The 12,767-nt window shown below is 47.8% G+C and overlaps 1 protein-coding gene across 1 annotated transcript in view; it reads right to left on the bottom strand.

Moving 5' to 3' along the window:
• LOC146173997 (venom metalloproteinase Antarease-like) overlaps positions 1-2,877 on the bottom strand; it is a 50,437-nt gene extending 47,560 nt beyond the window's left edge. The window contains exons 1-2 of the mRNA XM_084585318.1: positions 2,803-2,877; positions 2,512-2,737 (exon numbers count right to left, since the gene is read on the bottom strand). Coding sequence (XP_084441444.1) covers positions 2,512-2,737; positions 2,803-2,877 — 301 coding nt within the window. The remainder of the gene's footprint in view (positions 1-2,511; positions 2,738-2,802) is intronic.
• Positions 2,878-12,767: the final 9,890 nt, after the last annotated feature.

Below are 12,767 nucleotides of genomic sequence, written 5' to 3'. Positions count from 1 at the left end.
TAAAGTCTTGGTGCATGGGAAGAGAGACATTTTCCGCACTCTTTTGAGTACATCATGTCCCGATAAACCAAAACACACAAAACGGTACATGGGTGGAGGAAAGAGCATAGAAAAAAATATTTGTACAAACGTTTCCACGGTGCAGAAAACAGGAAGTCAAGGAGAAACGAACAAGTCGGAAACGAAGAGATAAATACATCTCATACATGACACCCCATAAGCACGGACGGCCAGAAACGTTAGAAGGCACACACAAAAAAAGTCTACGATTCCTATATTTCCTAATGTGAAATTTGAACGCAGCTCATCAGCTGTATCAGCTTTGAGGATTGAGGTAAAGAATTTGAGGAAGACTTGTATGTACAATTACAGACCACTTTTAGGCACGCGGTTCGCAGCGGCGAACGACGGCGAATATGGGTTTCGGCGCAAGTGGTGCACATATCGAGATCCGCTGCTACTAATCGGGCGCTCTGATTGCCGCCGCACAGGGGTGGCATTGGAGGAGGAGCGATGAGAGCAATTAAGTTCGCAGGAGGCAGCGCGTGGACACGTATGAACGTTGCGCGGCGAACTGATAGAAGAGACGGACTGATGCCACCGACGCCGCTAACAAGTGAAACGAGCACTTACAGGCCACAAAGGGATATCATGCCTTATTATTGAAAAGATGAATCCCACACTAATATAACGAATACTCAGTGGAAACGCTGGATATAACTTCTAGCGCAGTTAATTTTTTGAACTACTTATTAAGGTTTAGTGATTAGAAAGTGATGACAGATGGTCACCACTCTAAGAAACTCCACGGTAATTAGCTGGTATAGATGCCCATGCCACACCAGCATATTGTGCAGACATTGATTCCCACATTCCAAACCAGAGACCGCTATAACAGATCGGTTGATTCGAGCATCTGACACTGAACCGAAGTCATCCGTTAAACGAATAGCTTCATAAATCAGCGCAGAAAAGTGCGAGGTCATCTGAATAAGCTAAACCTTCAGTTCGTGGCCCATACTACGAAACCCACTAACTGGTCTGCTGTTTATAGCTCTTATGCAAAGCGGCTCCAAGTGTAGAGCAAACAAGAGCTGGGACAGTGGGCATCCATGTTTAGCAGAGTACTCGCTGGGGACAGGTTGTGATAGACATCGATTTACAGTCAATCACGCGGAACACTCTTGTGTCCCAGTAGACACAATTGAACCAAGATTCTAAGACAAACAAAAGGAATGAATGAGATAAATGATCAAGAGTTTTTGCCAGGTCAATTTGCCGCAGTGGCAACTGCTCGTGAGCATCACTGAAATATTGCAAAAGCGTCCGCGCCACATATAGATTTGACTCTATTGACCGGCCTACCAAGCCACATATTTCATGAGGTCCAACCAAAGTATACATTGCAATCTGTCGCCGATTAAGAGGATTTTAGCAACATATTATAATCAACATTTGAAAGTGCGATAGGTCAGTAGTCGTCCACAAATCGGTGTCTTTCTTTATCATCAGTTTTGGGTATTAACACAATATGACGTTTGGTAAGTGACTATTAGAAACCCGACGTCAGTACTAGTCTAAAAATTCGAGTAGGACAGAGGAGAAAGCAGATGTGAATTTCTTTAAAATGCACCTGATAGACCATCAGGACCCGACGTTTTGAAAAGCAGCAAACGGCCAATTGCGTCTTCCACTTAAGTTAAGGTTACTGCAGAACTTCTCGCCTTACACTCATCCTCATAAAGCGGCTTAATCATAGAAACAAGGCGCTCTACGTGGACGTCGTCAGCATTACTTGTAGTGGCAGAACAACGACAGCTGTAGTGACTAGCAAACTCGGTTACTATTGCATCATACTAAGTGAGCAAGTCAGCACTACAATATAATTCAGGAACTAACTCGTTTTGCAGCCGCATGGCGAAGCTCAGCAAGCAATGCCTGTCTAGTTGGCTCCTCAGACTGCAAAGCACGATTGCTACGGTATTGCACACGGCCCGCCCTAAAGCGCTCTACATCAAACTTGTGAAGGTAGCATTTTACAATAGCGATTTCTTCTGTGTATAAGCCGGGAGGCTCACATTCAACCTTGTGCAAATTACGAAGGCTCTCCCGCCGCGGCTTTTCTTCACCGTATTGGAACACCTGACTGAGCCAGTCTCTCAAGCTATGTCCCGAACTTCTCGCTTAAACAACTGACTGCGAAACAATAATCCAAAGCTGTTCTCAGGTGCTGTGCAAAGCCTTCCTCGTTTAACAGCGTAGCATTAAACTTCCATATGTCTCACTGCGGCTGAAACTTTGGACGGGAACTTTCCTCAATCCGCTCAGTGACCAAGTAATTGTCAGAGAAAGAAATCGCTCTGACATTGCATGATATACGCCTTTTAAGAAGTTCTGCAACTACGTAAATGCGATCAAGACGTTAATATGAAGCTCATCTAATATATGTGAATGTGGATGACCGTCCAGTAGCAATTTAACCTGCGCTTTAAGTGATGCGTGATAAAATACCAGGGCCCTTATTGGCATTTTTACTAGGCCCCATACGGTCATGTGAGTCGCATAAGCAGTTGAAGTCACCCAGCAATACCAAATACCGATCAAATTCTAGATGTGCCATATCATTGAAAAGCGTTGCTCGCTGCACCCGATTATTTGAAGCATACACGTTGATAAACTTCCACGATTCGCAATTCTGCAAAAGGTCACAACAAATAAGGCGTTCTTCAGCGTCAGCCTGGTGCATAAAGACACAGAGACACTCTATTTAAAGAAAAGAAAGCAGCCCGCCGAAAGACCTACCCAGTGAGACACGCAGACATTGCAATCTTTTAAAAAGGCTCGCACGGCTGTTTCTGGGTCCAATTCACTTTCCATCCTAGTCTCCTGAACAGCGATGATGTCCAGCCGACTGCTCGAAAACAGCCGAAGCAATACCTCTTTCTACCTACACCGGAGACCACGCAAGTTGAGGGTTGCAACAATCAGCTGCTGGAAGCTCGCCATGGTGACCAAAGTGCAATTAGGTCAAGCATCCGCGGTCTCTGGCGCCAATCTGGAAGGTGATACCTCCCTGGAACTGGCACCCTTTCTCCTCGATCTATAGCGGGAGGAAATTTCTTGCCCTTCGACTTTCGGTGGCGGTACTCGTGTTTTGCAGAAACAGCGTCTCCTTCAGAGGAGGCAGAACTCATTGATACTCCACGCTTCGAGGCCACTCTTGTACATGACACCTCTGAAGTGCACTTGCCACACTACCAGGCTGGCAGCTAGCTTCCTTGAGGCTGGATCCGACAGTGTCATTAGGATGGTCAGTAGCGCAGACACTCGGCAAAGCAGATACCGCAGAGCATGTGTCTTCTGTCTCGCGCACAGCACGCGCAGGCGCACCAAGAGTCATCAGTGACGCAGTCAATTACAGACGTCTGGTCCGCCAGTCTGTGGCACACATCTGCTGACCGCTGATCCGAGTATGAAGCCAGGTTAGGCTCTCACTGCGCTGCAAGTGGCATTTCCTCAATTTCCTCAAGCGGCATTGTACCGCTAAACGCTGATTCAGTAGGCATGACCACTGCCATGCCACCAGCGGCATCCAAAACCTCTTATGCATTCATTAACTTCTCTTGCAGAGCCTGATCCACAGCATCGCTACTACTGCGGTGTTTATCCGCGTACGACACTACACACTCCTTTGTAGTATGGCTGAATCGCCGACATTCATCACAACTATTGATACAGCAGTGTCATCGTATATGACCAACCTTCAGGCAATGAAGACACTAGGGAAGCCTACCTGGCAATAAACTCAGACACTGCAGGCTACAAGCTGTCAAAAGATAGGACGCGTCATTCGCAGTGAAGCCATCGGCTAAAGTGGCGGCATTGTGACGATTCAATGTGGGCATCCGCTCCATTTCCAACACTCCCCAAGCCAATGCTTCACTGTGATGGAGATATCTTTGCGACAAGCACGAAAGGCCTCACAGATGTAAATGTCTTTCATATGTTCGAGGAGCCAAAGAAGCGTGAGTTAAACAATATTTGAATCTGGATCAGCGTCAAGACACCGAGACACCGCCAATACACCAACGGCCTTTCACATGTAACTGCCCGAAGCCAACGAGCTTAGCTCTGGCCAGCACTGTCTTGCATGTCATCATCCACAGATGGGACATCTGGATCTGTGCTATTGAACTAATATCACTGAGGTCTATGACGCCACGTAGACATCTAGAAAGTCTTGGACATGGTAAGGACAGCCGGTGAGGTCGGCATGCAAAAAACGGTGTTGAAAACCAGCTTCCCGGCAGGCAGATGGGAAATGACAGTACGGTAAGTATTACTGGCGGCAGTTGCCACAACAGTATCCCGACCGAGTGCCTATTTGTCCATTTCGGCGGAGAAAATAAAAAATGCTACCTACCGATTTGAACGCAGTCTTCGTCTTTGCCTGCATTGTGTTTTGATGTCTCTCAAAGCCTGCAATCGCAGGACATTACTCCACGACCGGGTTTTCTTTTTGCGACTAACCTTTTACTTGCATAATAAATACAACATGTGGGGCAGAGCAACAGAGCAGCATCCAATAATGTAACATTGTCATTTTTACCAATAGTAGCACAAGAAAGCAGCTTCGACAGAACATGGCATTCAGACATGATTGGACATATTGTTACATACTGGACGGTATTGTAAAGATAAAACAAGAGTGTGATTACAAAAATGGGGAGCCGGAAATGAAGGGAAATATCGGTGTTCAGGATAATGGTGGAGATGTGTGTCTTTGAACGAGGGTTAGTTGGATCCTATTGCCAATGGGAACTTTCAGAGTCAAAAACTGGAGAGGAGGTTATACGAAGAATTTGGTGGTTTGGGTTTAAATAAAGAACACTCCGATAGTTCGGGAGGCAATATTTGGTTATGTGTGTCGGGAAATTAAACAAGAAACAACAGGGAGATACTAAACTATGGAAAAGTATGGCTGGGTGGGAAGAGTCAAGGGTAATCTATTGGAGGATATAAGCGAAAGGCGAGATATTAGTAGACCTTTCCCAGTGAAGGCGGGCTATTCATTGCGTGTTGAAACGGCGGGTTTGATGCGTCTTGAATTAAATGCCGCCTCTCGGCCATGCGCCAGATCCTCTTCAACCGTTGTTTCCGAGTTTGGGGTCTCGATGGCGCACAATTCCTAATCAGTTTTGCTGATGTAGTGGGTCCAGGCTGGCTTAGCGTGCGCGCACTCAGACACATCTCTTCGCCCCCTCTACAGATTGAAGCCCTAGCACCGGGACTCAGTCCGTTAGAACTGTGGATCGCGAGAACGCATCCAAGTTCCATAGACTGGCTCATCTGGCGTCTCAGCATTCACAGATGCTTCGCAGCTCGTCCTATGAAAAGTTTGCTGTATTACATCCGACAAAAGCGTCTTCCACTGTCTGCCGCTTACCATTCAAGATGTCACTGGCACATCATGGCAGGAACAGGCCCCGCTTCTCCTGCCTCTTTCAGATTGACTAACACCCGCGTGAAGGCTGAAAGACAAATATTTTGAGCTCGTGGAAATGGTTCACACATGTCAGAGGACAGTGGTTGGGCACACTCACCCCGGGAGAACCCGATGGAGTGGCGGTGGGAGTGTTTTAGCCACAAGACCCCAATAGAGCGTCTGGAGGCTCCCGAATATATTAGCTTGCCGTGTTGCCTCGTGCGTGAAACGCCAAATGATGACGGACCAAACTCTGTGGAGTCTGAGATTGCATTGTTGTCGATAGTTGAGACGCCGGCAGTGTAAAGGACAGCAGGTTGTGCGTTACAAAGCCCTCGAACAGCGCTCGTGAAAAGGGTTTTATGTCGTGCCCTCAATAACTGAAGTTTCTTCTGCGGTGCTGATATATTTGGATCAATCGCCTACCTATTGCAGCGTTCAGGTGCAGATTACCTACAAGGTGCCGACCGATTGTGTCCCTCCACTGAAACTTTAGAAAGTCAACCGGTTCTGGAGCCATTCTCCTTTCCAGGTTCCCACCGACTCCCCTAGGTCCAGGTGAGCCCCGGAGAGGCGACTGTACCAGCGAGTGAGGCATATCACCTATTCCACATCGGATGTCGTGTTGCAGACAAAGGAAACGCCGTCAGCATAAAGCAGTATACGAAGTTCGTCTGCCCTTATCTTTAAGACCAAGATAGATATTGAAGCAAGCACCGATCGGCATAGTGGTTCGAGATATAGTGCGAACAGGAGAGGCGACGTGGGGCAACCCTGCCAGATACCTCTCTATTGCAATGCGCACGCCGGGCTCTCCATTAAGACGAATGGTTTTTGTTTGAGCATAGCAGATGTGTGGCCACAGTGTCATGTCGTCACTGATCTCACAGTAACGGTGAAGGTCAAAATGATAGCCCCGGTCGACCTAATATAATGCGAGGGGGAACAGGGCCCATTTCCTAGTTACGCTTCCTCGCAGACAATCTTCATTCGGTGCAAATTCTAGTTATTATTCCTGCCCTCGAAACTAGAGTTTGGGTGGCTGCCAATTACGCCACTTAGGGCCAGTTTAGGATGGCGGGTGGAAATTCGGTGAAGAATGTTCAGAAGAGAGCGGTTGTATTTGACCGTATTTAGCTCACTGTGCATATTTTGCTCTTGTGTAGAAGCTCTGGTCGTAATTCACAGAGTGCCATTTATTCCTACCGAATCTTATTCCTGGCTATCATGGTGGCCACCAATGACTCGCATGTTTATGCTGCATCTCTTGCATCAAATCTCAGGTCATCCCGATTTAGTTGTGCTACGTTTTTTCAACGTCTTCGAATGCATAATACGTTTTTCGACACACAGAGTTGCTAGGCTTAACAATGCTTGTCATATTGCGTATTTTAGCTTTACATGCTACCAGTAGAACTACGACGTCCATGAATACACTTCCGACTAATAATTTTCTTTTTCCGTAAAACACTCCTAAAAGCGTCGCCTGATATGCGGCTATCAGCATTATTCGATTGTCAGCGATATGGTCAACTATGCCCGAGCATATGTTAGTCTTCACCAGCAAAAGGCCAAGTTTTTTCTTGAACTTTCATGTTTAAAGCTCTTCTTTAGTCCTACATATGAAGATACATCGCAATATCAAGCGAGATGCAGTGACTGTTACACGCGCAAAAACCATGCGATGTGCATATGTATTTCCTAGCGTACACGTCGATGGCTTCATATTGCTACGCAGAAGAGTTCGGAAAGCCAAGAAAGAGAAAAAAGAAGAGGAGCTCGAGGTGTGCACCCTCTGTCGGACCTTGGCTTGTGGTGTCAGCGTCACTGACAGTGGCTCTGTGAACCTCGCTTGTCAACTTCTTCAGGAGGTCTCCGTGGTTATGTTGCGGGCGTGATATTGTAGTGCAGGTGCTGGGTAGAGATCCTAGCCTCTACGCTCAACGCAGTTAGAACTGGAGCATCGTAGGAGTCATCGCCTTGCGGGCCTTCAACCACTGACCAGCCCCATGTAACCTGCCGATGACCAGCCAGCAGCTCACAGTGATGCTGCAATCCAGGTTAGAGACCGGCCTGCTGGCGCTGTAGCTGGTTCCGTGCAACACTATCGAAAGCTTCGGACTTTCGCAGGAGCGGCGGGTGATGACGTTGACGAGTTACTGACCAAGTACCAACGCATAAGCCGCTGCAACCGATGGGATGTCGGCGCTAAGCTAGCCAACGTTTTTTTTCTTCCTGGCAAATACCGCATTAGTCTAGTTCGAAAACAATGAGGACACTGAAAACATGGGCGCATTTTGTCACCAAATTGCGCCTGTGCTTCGGTGATTATCCTCCGCAGAAAAAACGCGCTGAACATCTGCTCGCACACAGGGCTCACCTATCAGGAGAAACGTGCATGAGCTGTATAGAGGAGATCTTCAAGCTTTGCAAAGCAACTAAGAACAGATGACTAAGGAAGATAAAGTAGGACATTTGCTGAAAGGCATCGCTGACAATGTTTATAAAATCTGGATAGCAAAAGATGCTCTGGACGCTGTTTCTGATTTCATTCGCCCCATCCGCACTTTTTAGACATTGAAGACTGGTCCCATAACGCCAAAATTCGGGCGACTAGCCGACATTCTAGCTGTGGACAGCTTTGACAACAGCTGCACAAAATTTTCATTGGCGATTCGGCAAATAGTTTGCGAGGAACTAACACGGTTCGAGCCGTCTGCACGGTTTCCACGATTCGTGCCTGCTGACGTTACTCTTCCTCGAGAGCCCCCCTTGATATCCGGGCCAAGGTCCGTCAACGCGGCACAGTTTCGACTACAGCCTAACGGCAATGGTCAATAGCCATAATCATTATTCTCGCTGCAAATCTGCTACGGCTCGCTATTCGCAGCACTACGAGCCGTGTTATGAGTTCCATCCTTCACCACCACCTACCCTCTCTTGCCGGTATCCAGCCCGAAGACCTGCGGATGCGTTCGATTATCAAATGGCCACTGCCTCCTTGGAGCCTTCAAGGGAAAAAGATTTCCGCCGTTTCCGTCTGCAACCGTTCTGACATTGAGAGGCACATCGCTCATGATGGCTGCAGTCGTCCACTAAACCGTTACGATGGCCACGTCTACCACGCTCAGCAACGTAACCGTTTCCACGGTTCTTCTTGGCAATGGCCTACATCTTCATACGATTTCCCGCAAACGGATGGACCACGTAGTCACTCTCCTGTTTCTGAACGCAGCTTCTTACCCCCGCCTGCGGCTTCTGCGCGCCGCTTTTCGTCACCAAGGCATGGGCGGCAGTTTGTATCACCTGTACCGGAAAACTAGCCAGCTCCGCCGCTCTAAGTGAGACCGCTGGATACTCTGTGCTGCCTGTAAAACTTCCTCCATCTGTTATAAAGTTAAAGAACACTGTTTCTGCGCTTGTTAACGGTGTGGCGACAATGGCTTATAGCAGATACGGGCGCCGCCATTTATAGTAGGAGTTTACCGTTTAAGAAGCGCTTAGGCCACAAAGGTATGATTAAAGGGGAAGAAATATGAATTTTTATGGTGCAGGTGGTAAGCTGTTGTGCCCTTTGGGAATGTGCAGTGCTACGGTGTGCCTTGGCGCAACCATATTCACACCGGAGTTTGCATTGCTTTCGCGATGTATCCATGACGTGATTCTCGCTATTGATGTTTTGCGAATATGCGGTGTTACGGTGGACTGTCGCTCTGGAGAGCTCTGCATTGACAGTTACTTTCCGTCTGGGCTCTTAGAGGAGTTCCCAGAGCAGGAGGATGTGTTTTGTGTATCTCAGGGTGCCAGTGTACCAGCCATTTCTATGGTGTGCGTCCAAGTCTTGTGGCCCATTCGTGCTTCCTACACCTTCGATGCTATGGTGGCGCCGCTTCATTACAACTGCGTCAAGAAACTCATTGCTGTTCATGACTGCGTGCTGTCGGTGCGCAAGGGTGGCTCACGCCTGTGGGCGATCAGTTGCTCTTCGTAATCGGTGGTTTTGCCATCGATAGGAAGATTGCCACATGTTGCCAAGATGATGGTGCCCCGTCAGTGCCTTTTATAAAAAAAAGCTACCAGAGCTACTTCTGCTCTAGCGCCTGAATCACAAGTGCGCCGAATGATCAGCAAATCTTTAGCCAGCGAACAACATGACACGCTGAAAACATTACTCTTCAAGTACTCGTACATCTTTAAATTTGCGAAGACAAGTGGTTCCCTGTGCATTCCACTGACACGTACCCGTCATCGCATTGATACACGTTACTCACATCCTGTTCAACAGACGCCATATAAAGTGTCGCCGACAGAACTCCTGGTGATCAGTGAACAGGCCCGAGATATGCTGGACAAAGGTATTACTCAAAAGTCATGCAATCATTTGGCTGCTTCTGTCATTCTGGTTGAGAAAATGATGGTACATGGCGCTTTTGTGTCGACTATCGCCGTCTGAATGCTATAACCAAGAAAGCAGTTTATTCAATTCCCCGGATCGCTGACGTCCTAGATTGGCTCAACTCCGAGTCATATTTTTATCTGTGGATCCGCGGTCGGGATATTGGCAGATAACTGCGCACCCTGAGGAAAAGAAGAACGCCGCTTTTATGACGCACGACGGATTTTTTGAATGTATGGTAATGTTGTTCGGGCTTGCAATGCTCCTAATACTTTCGACAGGTTTATGGATGCTATCCTGCTTGACTTAAAGTGGCATATATGCATGTGCTACCTCGATGAAGTCGTCATTTTTGGCCGGATATTACATGATAATAATGAACGTCTTGCGCTTGTACTGGACTCCCTGAAAAACGCTGGTCTCGTACTGTACGCGAAGAAGTGTCGCTTCGGGGAACGGCAGACGTTGGTTTTGGGCCACCTTGTTAATCGTGAGGACGTCTGAACTGACCCACACAAGACCGCGGCATTTGCGTCATTTCCAACATCTCAGAATGTAAAAGAAATCAGAAGTTTCCTCGAACTTTGCTCGTATTTTCGCCGCTTCATTACCCGTTTCGATGACAATGCGCACACGGTCAAGCACCTTCTCCACAAAGACGCTCCTTACGAGTGGACACCCGACTGTGCTCTTCTTTTCGCGAACTAAAGTTTCTACTAACATCGCATCCAATCCTCCGGCATTTCAACCCTTCTGCCCCCACGGAAGTGCATACTGACGCCAGTGATGTTGGCATCGCTGCTCTATGTATACAGCATTAGTTCCACAAGGAACATGTTATAGCTTTCCCCAGTCGTTCCTTAAAAGAACCTGAGCGCAATTACACAATTACTGAGCAAGAATGCTTCGCCGTACTTTTCGAAGTTCCGCGGTTTCGGTGCTCTTTGTACTGATGCCCAATGAGAATGGTCACTAATAATCATTCTCTGTGTTAGCTGATCAATCTCCGCGATTCGTTAGGCTGCCTTGTGTGGTGGGCAATCCGTTTTCAAGCATTTGATTATACCGTGTCATTCAAGAACGGTCGCCGACACGTTGACGAGGACTGTCTATCACCTCACGTTTGCTGTTTGTGACGACAAAATTTGACGCCTAAAATTTTGACGAGTGCATTGCCACAGTATCATATCCGTTCGCTGATGCCCGCACGTTCCGCAGTGAGCAGAGGCAGGACGAGAAATTGAAGCCATTCTTTACCGCTCCACTGGACTCCACAGTTTCCCGTCCTCTTTGTGTACGTGGCGGCCTTTTGTACAAGAAGAACTATTGTAGCACTGGCCTCCGCTACCTTCTGGTGGTACCTCACAGCCTACGAACCTCTGTTTTGTGCGCCGTGCATGATGATCCCACTTCGGCACACCTGGGATCCGCGAGGACACTCCATCGCATCCAAAAACATTTCTATTGGCTGTGGATCTGGGAAATCACTGAAAAGTATGTGGCGAGTTGTGATCAATGTGCCAGTCACAAGCGTCCCATTGGTGCTTTCCCTGGTCTCCTACACCCTATAAAGCCGTCAAGGTCTAATTTTGAGCAGCTGGACTTAGACCTACTGGGCACTTTTCCCAAATCTCATTACTGTAACCACAGGATCGTTGTATGCACTGATTATTACACCTGCTATTGTGAAACGGCAGCTCTTCCGCGGCTACAGCACACCAGGTCTCCCTCTTCCTTTTACACTTCGTTATACTTCACCATGGGCCACCACAAGTGTTAATCATTGACCGAGGTCCCCAGTTCACCGCATATGTTGTGGAAGAACCCCTTCGGTTGTGCACAAAGTATTTTGGACATATTACACCTTATCATCCTCAAACAAGTGGACTGAGCGAGTGAAACAACGAAACAACTACCAACATGCTTTCATTGTACATCGCCGCCGACCACATGAATTGCGACTCTGTACTACACTCATAACATGCAATACCGCCGAACAGGAAACAATTACAGTCCATTTTTTCTTCTGTATGCCCGGTCTCCTCGACACATCCTCGATAGCACTCTTTCATTTCTCGCAGATGCCGATCCTCGGGCTGCTGAGAACGTCTGCCGGGCTGAAGAAGCCCACCAGATAGCCCACCTGAAAACGCTCGCCTCGCAATGACGCTAGAAATCCGGCTGCAACGCCCATCATCACCACATCGCCTATTTCCCTGCAAGTTGGTCTGGGTTTAGCGCTCAACACGGAAGCGCGGTTTAAGCCAGAAAATGCTCGCCCACTATGCTCGTTCTACGTGATTTAGGAATACACTCATTGACCTTACCTATCGGATTGCGCGCCTCACCAAAAGTAGCAGGAAAGCCAGTAAATGGAAAAAAGGAAGAGGAGTTCGAGGTTGGTGCACTCCGTTGGAGCTTGACATGTGAAGACTGCGTCACATTCCGCTGACTGTGTGAACCTCGCTTGTGAAGCAGGTCTCCGTGGTCACGTTAGGGACATGACAATATCTTCGAGGTGGTTACGAAACAAAGCGTACCGCCTCTATATCAAAACGTTGTTTCTGCATTCTACATATTTTCATGAGTATTTAGTGCGGGCGCTGGCATGTTTCGGTACGTCAATTCTGGTGGAGCATCAGATCGTTCCGGCTGAGTTGAGAAGCGGAAATACACTGCCCGGCATCAGCTCCATAAATGACGGGTTCATGCGATTTGCGTTAAACTGGACATGAACTGCGCGGCATCAGCTCCATAACGGAGCCGACCCGTTCTAATTGTGATATATATCGTACATGGTCTGTCCTGTTGACCCGCGTACCGGACATGGCTTGTATAAACGCCATAACAACTGGTCTGTCCGATTCGAGTGTGTTACCGATCCGT

This window comes from Amblyomma maculatum, chromosome 11 (genome assembly GCF_055883805.1).
Source record: "Amblyomma maculatum isolate TAMU_Amacu chromosome 11, ASM5588380v1, whole genome shotgun sequence".
Taxonomy (NCBI): domain Eukaryota; kingdom Metazoa; phylum Arthropoda; class Arachnida; order Ixodida; family Ixodidae; genus Amblyomma; species Amblyomma maculatum.
Note: the sequence above shows the minus strand (reverse complement) of the source record. Positions and strands in the feature narration are given on the sequence as shown.